Genomic DNA, 13,641 nt, shown 5'->3' on the forward strand with positions numbered 1-13,641 from the left:
TACAAGTACATGTAGATGCATTGTTCCAGCCCTTCCAGGACACCGATACCGGTACTTCAAGTTATAGCAAGAGTAAATAAGCTTGTAATCAACCCGAGAGCTGCCATCATTAGATTCATTACAGACAGCCTCCCTCATTCACACACAAGTCACACACATACGCACGCACACCACACCCACACCTAGTACCTCACAGTCGTCATCAAGCAGTCTAGAAAATGGGCCAAATCTGTTTTGACCCAACCTCGGGCCCAAATTACATTCCGAAACCTTGAAAATTGCCAAAGGTGCAAATGTTCGGCCGAGGATCGATGTACCTTTTAATCAATACATGGAAATGCAAGTTTCGTGCAAAACAACGTGGAACAGCCTGCTGGTGTAACTGTCCGCACAAATGCATGCCACAGCGATCCACGCACATGATATAGCGACGTGACCTGGACGCCTGGTTTGTGTTCATCATCAGAGAACTCAAAACCGTATAAGTAATTGGCTGTTCATCATCTTCATCATAATACCAACAAGGCAAGAGTAAGGTACATGTACTTAATTAGGAAGCTACTAATGATAATGCATGTACTAGTACTGAAATGCACCATACGAGTGGAGAGTAGAGCATTCTAGTCTTGTTTGCACATCTGGTATACATGACAACGACATACTCAGGTACTGCCATTGTAGTACATGCACTAGTTGGAACAACATCACAAATCGATTCTCAGGGATCTCAGGAGCATTACATGCACTACCGTTGTTAGTGGTCTGACTACTGTGCTGACCCTGGTCAAGGCCCACCCCAGGAATTCATACCCTGCTTGGACGTTTCAAAGGCGCTGACCTGTTCCAGCTGACCCTAGTCAAGGCCCACGCCAGGAATTCATTCCCTGCTTGGACGCTTCAAATACTGATGCAGCTGTAGTGAACGCACTTGCGGTTGGTCTGCATAAACAGTTACTCACACCTTTGAGTGGGGTCTGACGGAAAGCGCTACTCAGCAGACCGTTGAAAAATAAGAACTGAAGCAAAAAAAATGAAAGAGGGGACATTGCGACTCTCACTTCTTAGGTCAAGAAAGCACAATAGAGGATAGGCATGGACTATACACAGATATTCATGGTTATAAAAAAAAGCCTTACAAGTACAAGACGAGAGGAAGAAAAACATTTACATTACAGCAGAAGCAGGCACACTCTATACTACACACAACATAACACTAGATAGAAACGACACTATCTATATTACAAGACCACATGTATACAATGATTATGTACAGATATGTACGCTATGTGCAATGTGTACACTGCAGGTGCAGGCAGACCAGGAGATACAGCATGCTGGTCCTTACTTCCTCGACCTCTTGTTGCGGGGCATTGACTGACGACCATCCTTGACCTTCTTCTTAGGTGGCATTGGCTGGTCCTCCTTCGCCTTCTTCTTGGGAGGCATCGACTGGTCCTCCTTCGCCTTCTTCTTAGGTGGCATCTTGTGGTCATCCTTGGTTGCAAGCCATTTCCGCTTAGGCCGGCTGAAGATTTCTTCCCGGTGGTCAATCATGTTCTGTGCTTTCCCCACTTCCATCTCTGCTTTCCTCACCTCTTTCTCTTCTGCCTCCTGTTTCAGGATGGTCTTGACTTTCGGCTCAATGTCCGTCAGCTTCTTTCCAAACTTCTCGATCACTTCTGGAGCTACAACACGCACCTTCACTGAACGACCAGAGTCTTTGATAATCTGCTTCAGCATTTTGCGCTCCTTCTCGCCGACCAGAGACACAGAGCGACCCGATTTGCCAGCACGGGCTGTTCTGCCCACACGATGGACGTATTGCTTTATAGATGACGGCATGCTGAAATTGATAACCGTCTTCACACCAGAGATATCAAGACCTCTTGACGCCAGGTCGGTGGCGATCAAATAGTCTACCTCGGCTTTTTTGAAGCTCTCCAGTGCTTCCAAACGCTGCAATTGCGTCAAATCGCCATGCAGCTCCTCCACGTTCAAGCCCAAAAGACCAAGCTGAATTCGAAGCCGATGAGCAAGTACCTTGGTGTTCACGAATATGATCACATGACCGGAGAAAGAACGACAGCACATTGCAGCTACGATAGCAGCGCGAGAATCCTCGCGATGGCTTCGAATTCGCACAAACTCTTGTTGCAGCTTTGCTGCAACTTGTGTGTTGTTGTTGATGAAGAGGCGGACAGGTTGGTTCAGGGACAGTGAGATGAGTTCTTCCACTTCATCCGTCATGGTGGCAGAGAAGAGCATTGTCTGTCGGCCACGGTAACACACGCGCAAGATTTCATGCAGCTGCTCCTGAAAGTGCTCCTGCAGCATTCGGTCCGCTTCGTCCAGAACAAGAATCTCGACGCCCGTCAGGCTGAACGATGGCGTGTTGTGCAAGTGATCCACGAGGCGACCGGGTGTCGCGATCACAATGTCCGGTATCTTGCGCAGCGCCGCCTCTTGCTGCCGCATGTCCAGCCCACCGGCAGCAAGGCATGCCGTGACCGATGTGTGCTCAGCCAGCGACGTGGCTACTGCATGCACCTGCACAGCTAGTTCACGAGTGGGGAGCAACACCAACACACGCGTCATCGATTCCTGCGGCCGAAAGAGCAGGCGCTCCAGAATAGGGAGGATGAATGCGGCCGTCTTTCCTGTTCCTGTCGCTGCACAGGCACAGATGTCTTTGCCAGCTAGTGCGATAGGAATTGTGGCTGTCTGAATGGGAGTGGGGTGAACATACCCCAGACGACTAATGGCCTTCAGCAGAGGTCGTGACAGATTCATCTCCATAAATGTCGACGTAACGACCTGTGGTGGTGGCTGCTCGAAGAATTCATCTTTCTTTTTCCGTTTGACAACGTCCTCCACATCACCAACATCCTTGCCACCAGTTGCTGTTTCCATACGATCTTCGTCATCATCTGACTGTTCGCCATCACCACGGATCATCTCCTCCAGAGCACTGTCGCGTATCATATTCTCCACCAACGATTTGGTGGAGGATTTGCTTGCCACTGTTGCTGACTCCATGGCCTTGGTAAAATCCCACGTTGCAGGAACAAATCCATCGCCCAGGTCCGAGAAAAACCCGTCTCCAGCACATGGATTTAGCTCACATTCAGAATCGCTCTCTTCTGCGTCACTCATCTTCACTCTTTTCTTTTAGAGCTCTAGCTTCCTTGGCTTTGGGCTCACCGATCAAGAGTGAAGAGAGATGAAGATTGAACAGAAAACGAAACTGTACAAACAACAAATCCCAACAATTTTTTTACATATTATAAAATTATTGTTTTACAATAATCTTGCAAGCTGCAAGCGCATGTGATAATGTACGTACGCATGTGTGGGCATGCATCTAGCGCATGCATGGCTAGGCCGGAAAAGACTGCATGCATGCACTGCACTGGTACAAAAATGGCAAAAAAAGAAGATACAATCAGATCATGTGATTGTGATCGTGAATGCTCGATCGCGTGTCAGAAAAAATTAATAATGTGTTTTGCAAGTATGCAACAACTGTGTTGTATTTTGAGAATATTATAATTGCCTTTTATCTTCAGTGAATCAACAAAGTTTCGGACCCTTTAGTTGAGGCTAGTTTCACTGTACAACGATGGTGGTTTAGGAAGGATAATGTTTCGTTTCACCTCGTCGAGCGTACCATGCGCTGCTTGCGCTGGTCGCGTTGTGCTCACGCAATGTCGTCGAGCTACAATGGTCGGCAAGAAGATGATTGGGTCAGGAGACAAATCTATAATCGGGAAGAGGCTGCAGGCACTGTCAGTTGACGCTTCTATGGAGGAAAAGTTGAGAGTCTTCGAGTGTGCAGACGTGTTGAAGAATGAATCCTTTCTAAGCTCACCAGAAGTCGCTGGTGAGCTATAAATTATGACGTAATTGAGCTCAGATGGTGGGTAGAGGATGCACTGCTAAACACTGATCACAACGGTATTCAGTTGCTAGTGCCTCGGTTTGCACGACAAAGCATACCTATGAAGAACATTTTTATTGGTTTGGATCTGTCATGGGCGTTAAAATATGCGTGTGTGTGTGTGCACGCGCGTCTGTGTGCGTGTGTGTCACTGTGTGTGTGTGTGTGTGTAATCAGCGGTGCTAGTGAAGCTTATATCAGATCCACTCTGATTTAGCCACCCACACTAGTAGCAAGATAACCTGGCAGGGGTAACTGCAGTTAGATACGTATACCGGGACGGATACCCTGACGCCGTCAAGCCTTTTTCTGCACCTTGTCCTTACCCACTTACTGAGGTGTGGTGAGCCCATAAGTGGGATCATTTCCACCCGTAGTTTGGGGATTTCAGGGGGTGTCGGCCGTTAGGCAGTTCAATAGCCAATTGAGCTGTCCCCACAGAATAACGCGGACGAAATCCTAAAATTATGCAAATAATTATGCGGGCGAAAACAGGTCATTATCATTTATGCGGCAAATATGTGGTCATTATGGACAAATTCTCTGTCATGTGTACAACTTTAGCATGCAGTTTCATGAAAGTATACAACTTTGTCGTACAAACTCATGCACCGGTACGATTTTGTAGTACATTTTCAACATATACTATTTTCTTGTACATTCCCATGAATAACGCGGGTTTTATGCAAAATCTCTCGAAAACGCGGATGACAGCCTGTTCTTACTCGAACATGCCTCCGGATAGCATACGACTCGTTGTTTTAGAAGACTGTATTATAATGTTTTACTCTGACTCTGATCGAAATCATCTTGCAGTACAAAGGCAAAGTTCTGCTTCTCTCGAAGCAGAAGCGGAGATTCAAAACATTCAAATCAAAAGATCGCGCGAAAGCAGTGTACGCGACTACGCGCATCAGACGTGAATACAACGTGAGGAATGAAAGCAGTGCACGCGACTACGTGCATCAGACGTGAATACAACGTGAGGAATGAAAGCAGTGTACGCGACTACGCGCATCAGACGTGAATACAACGTGAGGAATGAAAGCAGTGCACGCGACTACGCGCATCAGACGTGAATACAACGTGAGGAATGAAAGCAGTGCACGCGACTACGCGCATCAGACGTGAATACAACGTGAGGAATGAAAGCAGTGTACGCGACTACGCGCATCAGACGTGAATACAACGTGAGGAATGAAAGCAGCGCACGCGACTACGCGCATCAGCCGTGAGTACAATATGAGGAATGAAAGCAGTGCAGCGCACGCGACTACGCGCATCAGCCGTGAGTACAATATGAGGAATGAAAGCAGTGCAGTGTACGCTACGCGCATCAGACGTCAGCTAGCTGACGTGAATACAACACGAGGAACGAATGCATAAGTAGTATAGTAATGCACAACAGTACAACAAGCAGTGCTGATAGACACACATAAAAACGGAGTGGCTCTGCACCATAATCAGTGGGATGGATATAAACTGTACACAGCCAATAACGCGGAAAATTGCGCGTCCGCGGAATCACGGTATCCTGTGGGGACAGATTGAGTCATCTTCTCAAGATTCCTCTTGAATCTCTCTCGCCTCTCCCGGGGAGACCCATGTGACCAGTTCTGGCAGTGAGCAAATACAAGTACACGTGTGTGTGTGTGTGTGTGTGTGTGTGTGTTGTGTATGCATACGTGGGCGTGTCTGTGCTGTGTGTATGCGTGGGCGTGTGTGTATGTAAGTGTGTGTATCTGCTAATCAATGGTGCCAGTGAAGCTTATATCAGATCCACTCTGATTTAGCCACCCACACTAGGAGCAAAATTACCTTCACTGGGGCAGGGGTAACTGCAGTTGGATCCCTGGACGGATACCTTGATGCTGTCAATCCTTTTCTGCACCTTGTCCTCACCCACTTACTGAAGTGTGGTGAGCCCACAAGTGGGATCATTTCCCAAGTCCACCCATAGTTTGGGGGCTGCAGAGGGTTTCGGCCGTTGGGCGGTTCAATACCTAATTGAGTCATCTTTCCGAGATTCCTTTCGAGTCTCTCTCCCCTGTCCCGGGAGACCTGTATGGCCAGTTTTTGGCAGTGAGCAAGTACAAGTATGTGTGTGTGTGTTTGTATGTGTGGTTGTTATGAAATCTCTATTGCAGATAACATTGTGGCCAGTATGCAACCTGATATACAAGGAAAGCCTTTTGTTCATCTCAATGGAGGTACATGTAATGTCTGTTTACTGTGAGAGACATTGTGCAACATGCTACTGTGGGGTACACATGCATGCTGTTATACGTTGGGTCATTTTCTACAAGGGGACCATTAGCAAGCCGTGAAATCGGCAACGCGAAGGGGGAGCTGGGTTAGAGTCCCGTCCTGACCACGCAAAACATACTCATGTTTGACGAGCTCGGAGGGGTCTACTCATCATGACCGCAACGCTTGTACGAGTGGGTTTTAGTCCGGTACGTGCGATTTCAACCATGATACGGAGAATGGCACCATAAATCGCACCTCTTTTTTGTCTGAGATTTTTCTCGAATTTCAAAAATGTTTCATCCATTCTTGTTGGAATAAATATGATGGCGAAACGTACCTAACAGCCAGTAGCACCATTGATTTTGGCATAACCATTACTAACATGACACAGAACAGGATTGAGGGTAATACCAGTGCCGAAAATTAGACTTGTTCAAGACCTACTTCAGCTTGCTCGCTCGATTTTTGTCGACTGCTCCGAAACGTAAACATTTTTCGTAAGGTTCTCAACTGACTGGCTCCATTGTAAAGTCTTTCGGAGAATGTTTTGACATAGACCTCGTGAACATAACCCTTTGCTGCACCCATCGATCGGCGATGTGGCTGTCAAGGGGTTTCTTTCACTTTCATCCGGGTAAAAGTCAGCCAGGGCTGAGGCTGAGAATTGTTCTCAAGGGAAAGTTCGCAAAAATCATTGCCAGTAAAACATCAGAAAACTGTTTGAAACTGGAAAGCAGCCGACTAGCGTAGACCAGTTGTGAACACGACAAGCTAATCCTAAATCACGCCATGTTTCACGTGCGTTCCGATGAACTCGTTCCAGTTGACGTTTCACGGCTTGCTAATGGTCCCTAATTAGGGGTGAAACAATTATACCGAGTACTCGAGTACTCGCTCGGTTTTTTCAAAAATAATCGTACTCGGAATAAATCAGAGTACTCGTTCATACATGGTGCATGCATTTATCACAGAAATCTGCAGTTTCAGAGCAGCAGTCGGCAGATATTGAGGTGCAGACTGTGTGGTGAACATTTGTTCACGAGTAGAGAGAGCCCAAATGACCAACAAACCGATATACCCGAGAAAAATGACTGCTACTCTGTTCAATCAGGGTTGTATCATATGATTTTAAGGCCCTTGGTGTGCAATTTTTAGGGGATGAAGAATACTCGAATACTCGAATATTCGATCGGAGAAAATCAGAGTACTCGAACTCGGGATCTCGGTGCCAACTTTCACCCCTATCCCTAATATATCTCCCCCGCATTTCGAGTTCTCTCTCTCTCTCTCTCTCTCTCTCTCTCTCTCTCTCTCTCTCTCTCTCTCTCTCTCTCTCTCTCTCTCTCTCTCTCTCTCTCTCTCTCTCTCTCTCTCTCTCTCTCTCTCTCTCTCTCTCTCTCTCTCTCTCTCTCTCTCTCTCTCTCTCTCTCTCTCTCTCTCTCTCTCTCTCTCTCTCTCTCTCTCTCTCTCTCTCTCTCTCTCTCTCTCTCTCTCTCTCTCTCTCTCTCTGGGGTTACCAATAGTTTTTGCAAAACGAAAAGGTTAAGTATTTTTCAGTACCCACCCACCCACCTACCTTTTCTGCAGGTAAAACGAATTCAAATAAAATATTGATGTCAATTTTCGCCAACCACATGCAACTGGGCATTCTCCATCTGCATTCAATAATTATTTTCAAAACGAAACTCCTTCAAACCCACCCACCCCCAAACGAAAACTTTTCGTTTTGAAAATACTATTGGTAACCTTGGACGGCCCCTTACTTCCTTTAGTCTCATTTTGAATTTTTGACAAAATCAATTTTTTCAATGTCTGCTAATCTTGATGCATGGCTAATTGTCTATGGTTTGCCAGGTCCCGGCGTGTTGAGCATTGCGGCGATCAAGGGCGGCGCCGAATCTGCAACGGTCACAGATCCCCGCGGCGTGTTCTATCCGCTTATGTTGGTAAGACGCTTTCCTTATCTATGTGTATGCATACCAGTATGCGCATGCAAGTGCACCTGCATGCACACACACACACATACATACATGCACGTGCGCACACACACACACACACACACACACACACACACACACACACACACACACACACACACACACACACACACACACATGTGTGTGCGTGCATGAGTATGTGTGCGTGTGTGTGTGTGTGTGTGTGTGTGTGTGTGTGTGTGTGTGTGTGTGTGTGTGTGCGTGTGTATGTGTGTGTGCGTGTGTATGTGTGTGTGTGTGTGTCTGTGCGTGTGTGTATGTGCGTATGTGGTGAATACCACTTTGTATGGCTCTATGAGACTGGGGAGGGCAATGCATTTCTGTTTGTGTGTTAGTACAAGTACAGTCTACTCGCGATAAGTCACGCACAGTGTCCTGGAATAGAAAATGCGCGACTTACCGAGAGTGCGCGACTTACATTATACACACGTCATGCATATGTACAGCCGTCATTTTTTCTTCTGCATATGGACATGTGTGCTGAACACGCGTACAAGCACTGTACTGAGCTGCATGCGCACGGTAGACCTACACTGTCTGTAGTCTACACTGACTGACACTGTACACTGCTGTACACGAGACGTAGATCTACCACAGCGTGAAGCCATGATCCGTTGATCGATATGAAGGCATGATCGAGAAAGAAAAGTAACGACGTTCCGTTACTTTTGCCGTTTTGGTAGGGATTTGACAAGACGCACTTCTGTTTCAGTCGTGTAAACACTTCGTTTCCCTTTGCTTGACGATGCCTTCTCATAAGAAAACGAAAGAACAGCGAACAGTGGCGGATCGACTGCGTTTGGTTCGTCTCTATCGTGAGAGTGGAAAAACCTCCGCTCGAAAATTTGCGAAGTTGAACAATGTTCTGGAGGCGATGTTCCGCGGCTGGCTGAGGGATGCTGAAGCTGGCAAACTCGCCGATGCTAATCCGTCTGGTCCACAGGGAGTCCGCAACAGAAGTTCCCAGTTCGGGAAAATTGAGGAGCGGCTAGTGAAGTATATTTTGCTTCGAAGGGAGAAGTTTGTGACTGACAAACTTGGATTGTCGTGGGTGATCCTGAGGGTGAAGGCTCTCATACAATATGCACATAATAATTATATTCTTACCTTTACAGTATTCAAGCTCCATCATTGAAAACCACATCATTCGCAAATATTCACGAAATCCACGAAATCCACAAAATCCCGAAAAATTAAAAAATCTTGAGGTGGGTGTCCTGGATGAAAAAGTGCGTGACTTATCGCGAGTGCGTGACTTGAAAGTGCGTGACTTATCGCGAGTAGACTGTACTGGTGTATATGTGTGCGTGCTTTCCTTATATTGGCAGTGTTGGTTGTATATTTGTTTCGCCTCCATGATCTCCTGCGTGATTTCGTCATCTTCTATTTTCTTCAGAATTATCTTCGCTTCTATGGCAACTTCCATGTACACAAAATGGCTTATGATTCAGTTGTACGTGCATCCACGGAAACAACGGACAGGGTGAAGATATCGATGAAGACCTCTGATGTCATTGAAATGAAAAGCTATCCATGGGAAAGCGGTGAGTCCTGGAAAGAGAAGACACCCTTAGCAAAAAACGTTATGTTGTAACGATATTACCGTAAGGGGGAAAATACCGTGATTTGGGTTCGACCTTTAGCTAGATGCACGCTATTTTTAGTACGCTGTTGCCACGAGAATAGCTTTTATTTCGCGAGGTACAACCATTTATGTCACCATATACGCGATACAAGGTGAAATGCGTACGGACTATGCTATATTTGGCCAAAAAACGTATCGTTTGTCACAATGATAAATCAGCCCCCATAACATTTTTACACTGCAGCTTCAACGCTATTTGGCCAATTTTGGGTGATCAAGGTACGAGTACCGTAAAAAATAGCGTTGCCGTTGTTTGCTAAGGGTGTCTAGTATGTACAGTATACTGTATTAACAAATAACAAGCGTGTGCAAAGTGCTGGTCTGGTCCATAGCTGAATTTATTGTTGACAATCAACCACTAGTACTTCTTTGGCATGCCATGAGAAAAGCATACCACTCTCACTCCAGTATGCGAGTTCTGTCGGCTTCCTCGTCGGACAACGCGCATAGAACTCGAATCCGATGAATGTGAGTATAGTGCTGAGTGCTGGTGACTTAGTCGTTGTACAACCACTACCACACAGGTGCAAGCCTGCCGTGTGAGTAGTTGCGTTCCTACTCCACCACAAGAGTACCAGCTCTCGCATAGGGCGAACCATGTCTTTTCCAGCTCAAAGCAACAGAGTGAGTATCACGTTGGTAGTCGGAGACTCCAAATCGTGCGTGCAACAAACTGTTGTACTTTTCTGAGGCGTTCACACTCCTAGCATGACGCAAGCGATGATGAAGTACTGGACCCGGTGCCGCGCCAGTACATTGTTACTCCCTGGCCTCTTGATGTTCTATTATTCTGTGTGGTAGTGGAGTGGGGCGTAGGTGGGAGTCGTCTGGTGAGAATTTAGGAATGTGTCTGTGCTCTGCCTGGAATGGAGAACAGGAAGAGATGAAAATGAACATACATTACCGTTGGCCTCTTGATGTTCTATTATTCTGTGTGGTAGTGGAGTGGGGCGTAAGTGGGAGTCGTCTGGTGAGAGTTTAGGAATGTGTCTGTGCTCTGCCTGGAATGGAGAACAGGAAGAGATGAAAATGAACATACATTACCGTTGGCCTCTTGATGTTCTATTATTCTGTGTGGTAGTGGAGTGGGGCGTAAGTGGGAGTCGTCTGGTGAGAATTTAGGAATGTGTCTGTGCTCTGCCTGGAATGGAGAACAGGAAGAGATGAAAATGAACATACATTACCGTTGGCCTCTTGATGTTCTATTATTCTGTGTGGTAGTGGAGTGGGGCGTAAGTGGGAGTCGTCTGGTGAGAATTTAGGAATGTGTCTGTGCTCTGCCTGGAATGGAGAACAGGAAGAGATGAAAATGAACATACATTACCGTTGGCCTCTTGATGTTCTATTATTCTGTGTGGTAGTGGAGTGGGGCGTAGGTGGGAGTCGTCTGGTGAGAATTTAGGAATGTGTCTGTGCTCTGCCTGGAATGGAGAACAGGAAGAGATGAAAATGAACATACATTACCGTTGGCCTCTTGATGTTCTATTATTCTGTGTGGTAGTGGAGTGGGGCGTAAGTGGGAGTCGTCTGGTGAGAGTTTAGGAATGTGTCTGTGCTCTGCCTGGAATGGAGAACAGGAAGAGATGAAAATGAACATACATTACCGTTGGCCTCTTGATGTTCTATTATTCTGTGTGGTAGTGGAGTGGGGCGTAAGTGGGAGTCGTCTGGTGAGAATTTAGGAATGTGTCTGTGCTCTGCCTGGAATGGAGAACAGGAAGAGATGAAAATGAACATACATTACCGTTGGCCTCTTGATGTTCTATTATTCTGTGTGGTAGTGGAGTGGGGCGTAAGTGGGAGTCGTCTGGTGAGAATTTAGGAATGTGTCTGTGCTCTGCCTGGAATGGAGAACAGGAAGAGATGAAAATGAACATACATTACCGTTGGCCTCTTGATGTTCTATTATTCTGTGTGGTAGTGGAGTGGGGCGTAAGTGGGAGTCGTCTGGTGAGAATTTAGGAATGTGTCTGTGCTCTGCCTGGAATGGAGAACAGGAAGAGATGAAAATGAACATACATTACCGTTGGCCTCTTGATGTTCTATTATTCTGTGTGGTAGTGGAGTGGGGCGTAAGTGGGAGTCGTCTGGTGAGAATTTAGGAATGTGTCTGTGCTCTGCCTGGAATGGAGAACAGGAAGAGATGAAAATGAACATACATTACCGTTGGCCTCTTGATGTTCTATTATTCTGTGTGGTAGTGGAGTGGGGCGTAAGTGGGAGTCGTCTGGTGAGAATTTAGGAATGTGTCTGTGCTCTGCCTGGAATGGAGAACAGGAAGAGATGAAAATGAACATACATTACCGTTGGCCTCTTGATGTTCTATTATTCTGTGTGGTAGTGGAGTGGGGCGTAAGTGGGAGTCGTCTGGTGAGAATTTAGGAATGTGTCTGTGCTCTGCCTGGAATGGAGAACAGGAAGAGATGAAAATGAACATACATTACCGTTGGCCTCTTGATGTTCTATTATTCTGTGTGGTAGTGGAGTGGGGCGTAAGTGGGAGTCGTCTGGTGAGAATTTAGGAATGTGTCTGTGCTCTGCCTGGAATGGAGAACAGGAAGAGATGAAAATGAACATACATTACCGTTGGCCTCTTGATGTTCTATTATTCTGTGTGGTAGTGGAGTGGGGCGTAAGTGGGAGTCGTCTGGTGAGAATTTAGGAATGTGTCTGTGCTCTGCCTGGAATGAAGAACAGGAAGAGATGAAAATGAACATACATTACCGTTGGCCTCTTGATGTTCTATTATTCTGTGTGGTAGTGGAGTGGGGCGTAAGTGGGAGTCGTCTGGTGAGAATTTAGGAATGTGTCTGTGCTCTGCCTGGAATGGAGAACAGGAAGAGATGAAAATGAACATACATTACCGTTGGCCTCTTGATGTTCTATCATTCTGTGTGGTAGTGGAGTGGGGCGTAAGTGGGAGTCGTCTGGTGAGAATTTAGGAATGTGTCTGTGCTCTGCCTGGAATGGAGAACAGGAAGAGATGAAAATGAACATAAATTACCGTAAAGTACCCGCAGAGCGCCCCACCATCTTGTCCTTTCATGGTCGAATTGTGGATGTGGTGTCCTGTCTGTAGGTCATACGACACGAACCTTGTACACACCTTGCACGTTGTGGAGTCAATCCGTACTCAATTTATCTTCGAGCGGACATGAGCTCCACACAAAACCTACTAAGTGTGACTTCTCACACCGTACACACTCCGTTGCACTCTGCCATGCGGTTTTCATTTCCCTGGCTGTAAAATCAAGGCGGGGCGGGGTGGGGTTCTCACGAGAAGGGGCGCTCTGGCGGTACCGTTTACGGTAATATCATAGTAATATGTGATGCCTTTGTATCGGCGTGTACCTTGTCATTTTTGTGTGTGTTTGATAAGGTAGTGATGTCTAGTCTGTGTTTGTGCGTGTGTGCGTGTGTGTGTGCGTGTGTGTGCGTGTGTGTGTGCGCGCGCGCGCGTGTGATGGGTCTGCTTCAGACGAGCATCCGTTGGTGCTGACCACGTCCATGGAAAGAGCAACATCGAAAACCATGCAAATCTTAAACAAGCAGTACGATTTGCGGCTGGGTTTTTTCTTGCATGGTAGGGCCATTTGCTACACCTTCCAAGAGAACAGTGTCGGGGTAAGTGGATGCAATTCACCAGTTTGTGCACTATACGTATTGACCCGTGAGCTGCAAGTTGAAGTTAGTTGGCAGGAGGCCAGCTGCTGCAAGTCCTGCTTGGAAGCAGGAAGATTGTTTCAACCCATGTAATACCCCGAGTTTGCATTTTGAGCCGGCTGTGCCACGGTCTGCAATCACCGATGGCC

At 46.7% G+C, this 13,641-nt stretch overlaps 2 protein-coding genes across 2 annotated transcripts in view; one reads left to right on the forward strand and one right to left on the reverse strand.

The window, feature by feature from the left end:
- Positions 1–486: 486 nt before the first annotated feature.
- LOC135830970 (probable ATP-dependent RNA helicase DDX27) lies at positions 487–3,268 on the reverse strand. The gene has a single exon (XM_065343214.1). The coding sequence runs from the start codon at positions 3,151–3,153 to the stop codon at positions 1,342–1,344; it is 1,812 nt and encodes a 603-aa protein (XP_065199286.1). The 5' UTR covers positions 3,154–3,268; the 3' UTR covers positions 487–1,341.
- Positions 3,269–3,522: 254 nt separating this feature from the next.
- The window catches only part of LOC135830972 (uncharacterized), a 21,242-nt gene continuing 11,123 nt past the window's right edge, over positions 3,523–13,641 (forward strand). Inside the window, exons 1-5 of the mRNA XM_065343215.1 lie at positions 3,523–3,880; positions 6,085–6,147; positions 8,042–8,133; positions 9,581–9,728; positions 13,308–13,453. Coding sequence (XP_065199287.1) covers positions 3,640–3,880; positions 6,085–6,147; positions 8,042–8,133; positions 9,581–9,728; positions 13,308–13,453 — 690 coding nt within the window. The 5' untranslated portion in view covers positions 3,523–3,639. The remainder of the gene's footprint in view (positions 3,881–6,084; positions 6,148–8,041; positions 8,134–9,580; positions 9,729–13,307; positions 13,454–13,641) is intronic.

This window comes from Sycon ciliatum, chromosome 1 (assembly GCF_964019385.1).
Source record: "Sycon ciliatum chromosome 1, ocSycCili1.1, whole genome shotgun sequence".
In the NCBI taxonomy this organism is placed as follows: domain Eukaryota; kingdom Metazoa; phylum Porifera; class Calcarea; order Leucosolenida; family Sycettidae; genus Sycon; species Sycon ciliatum.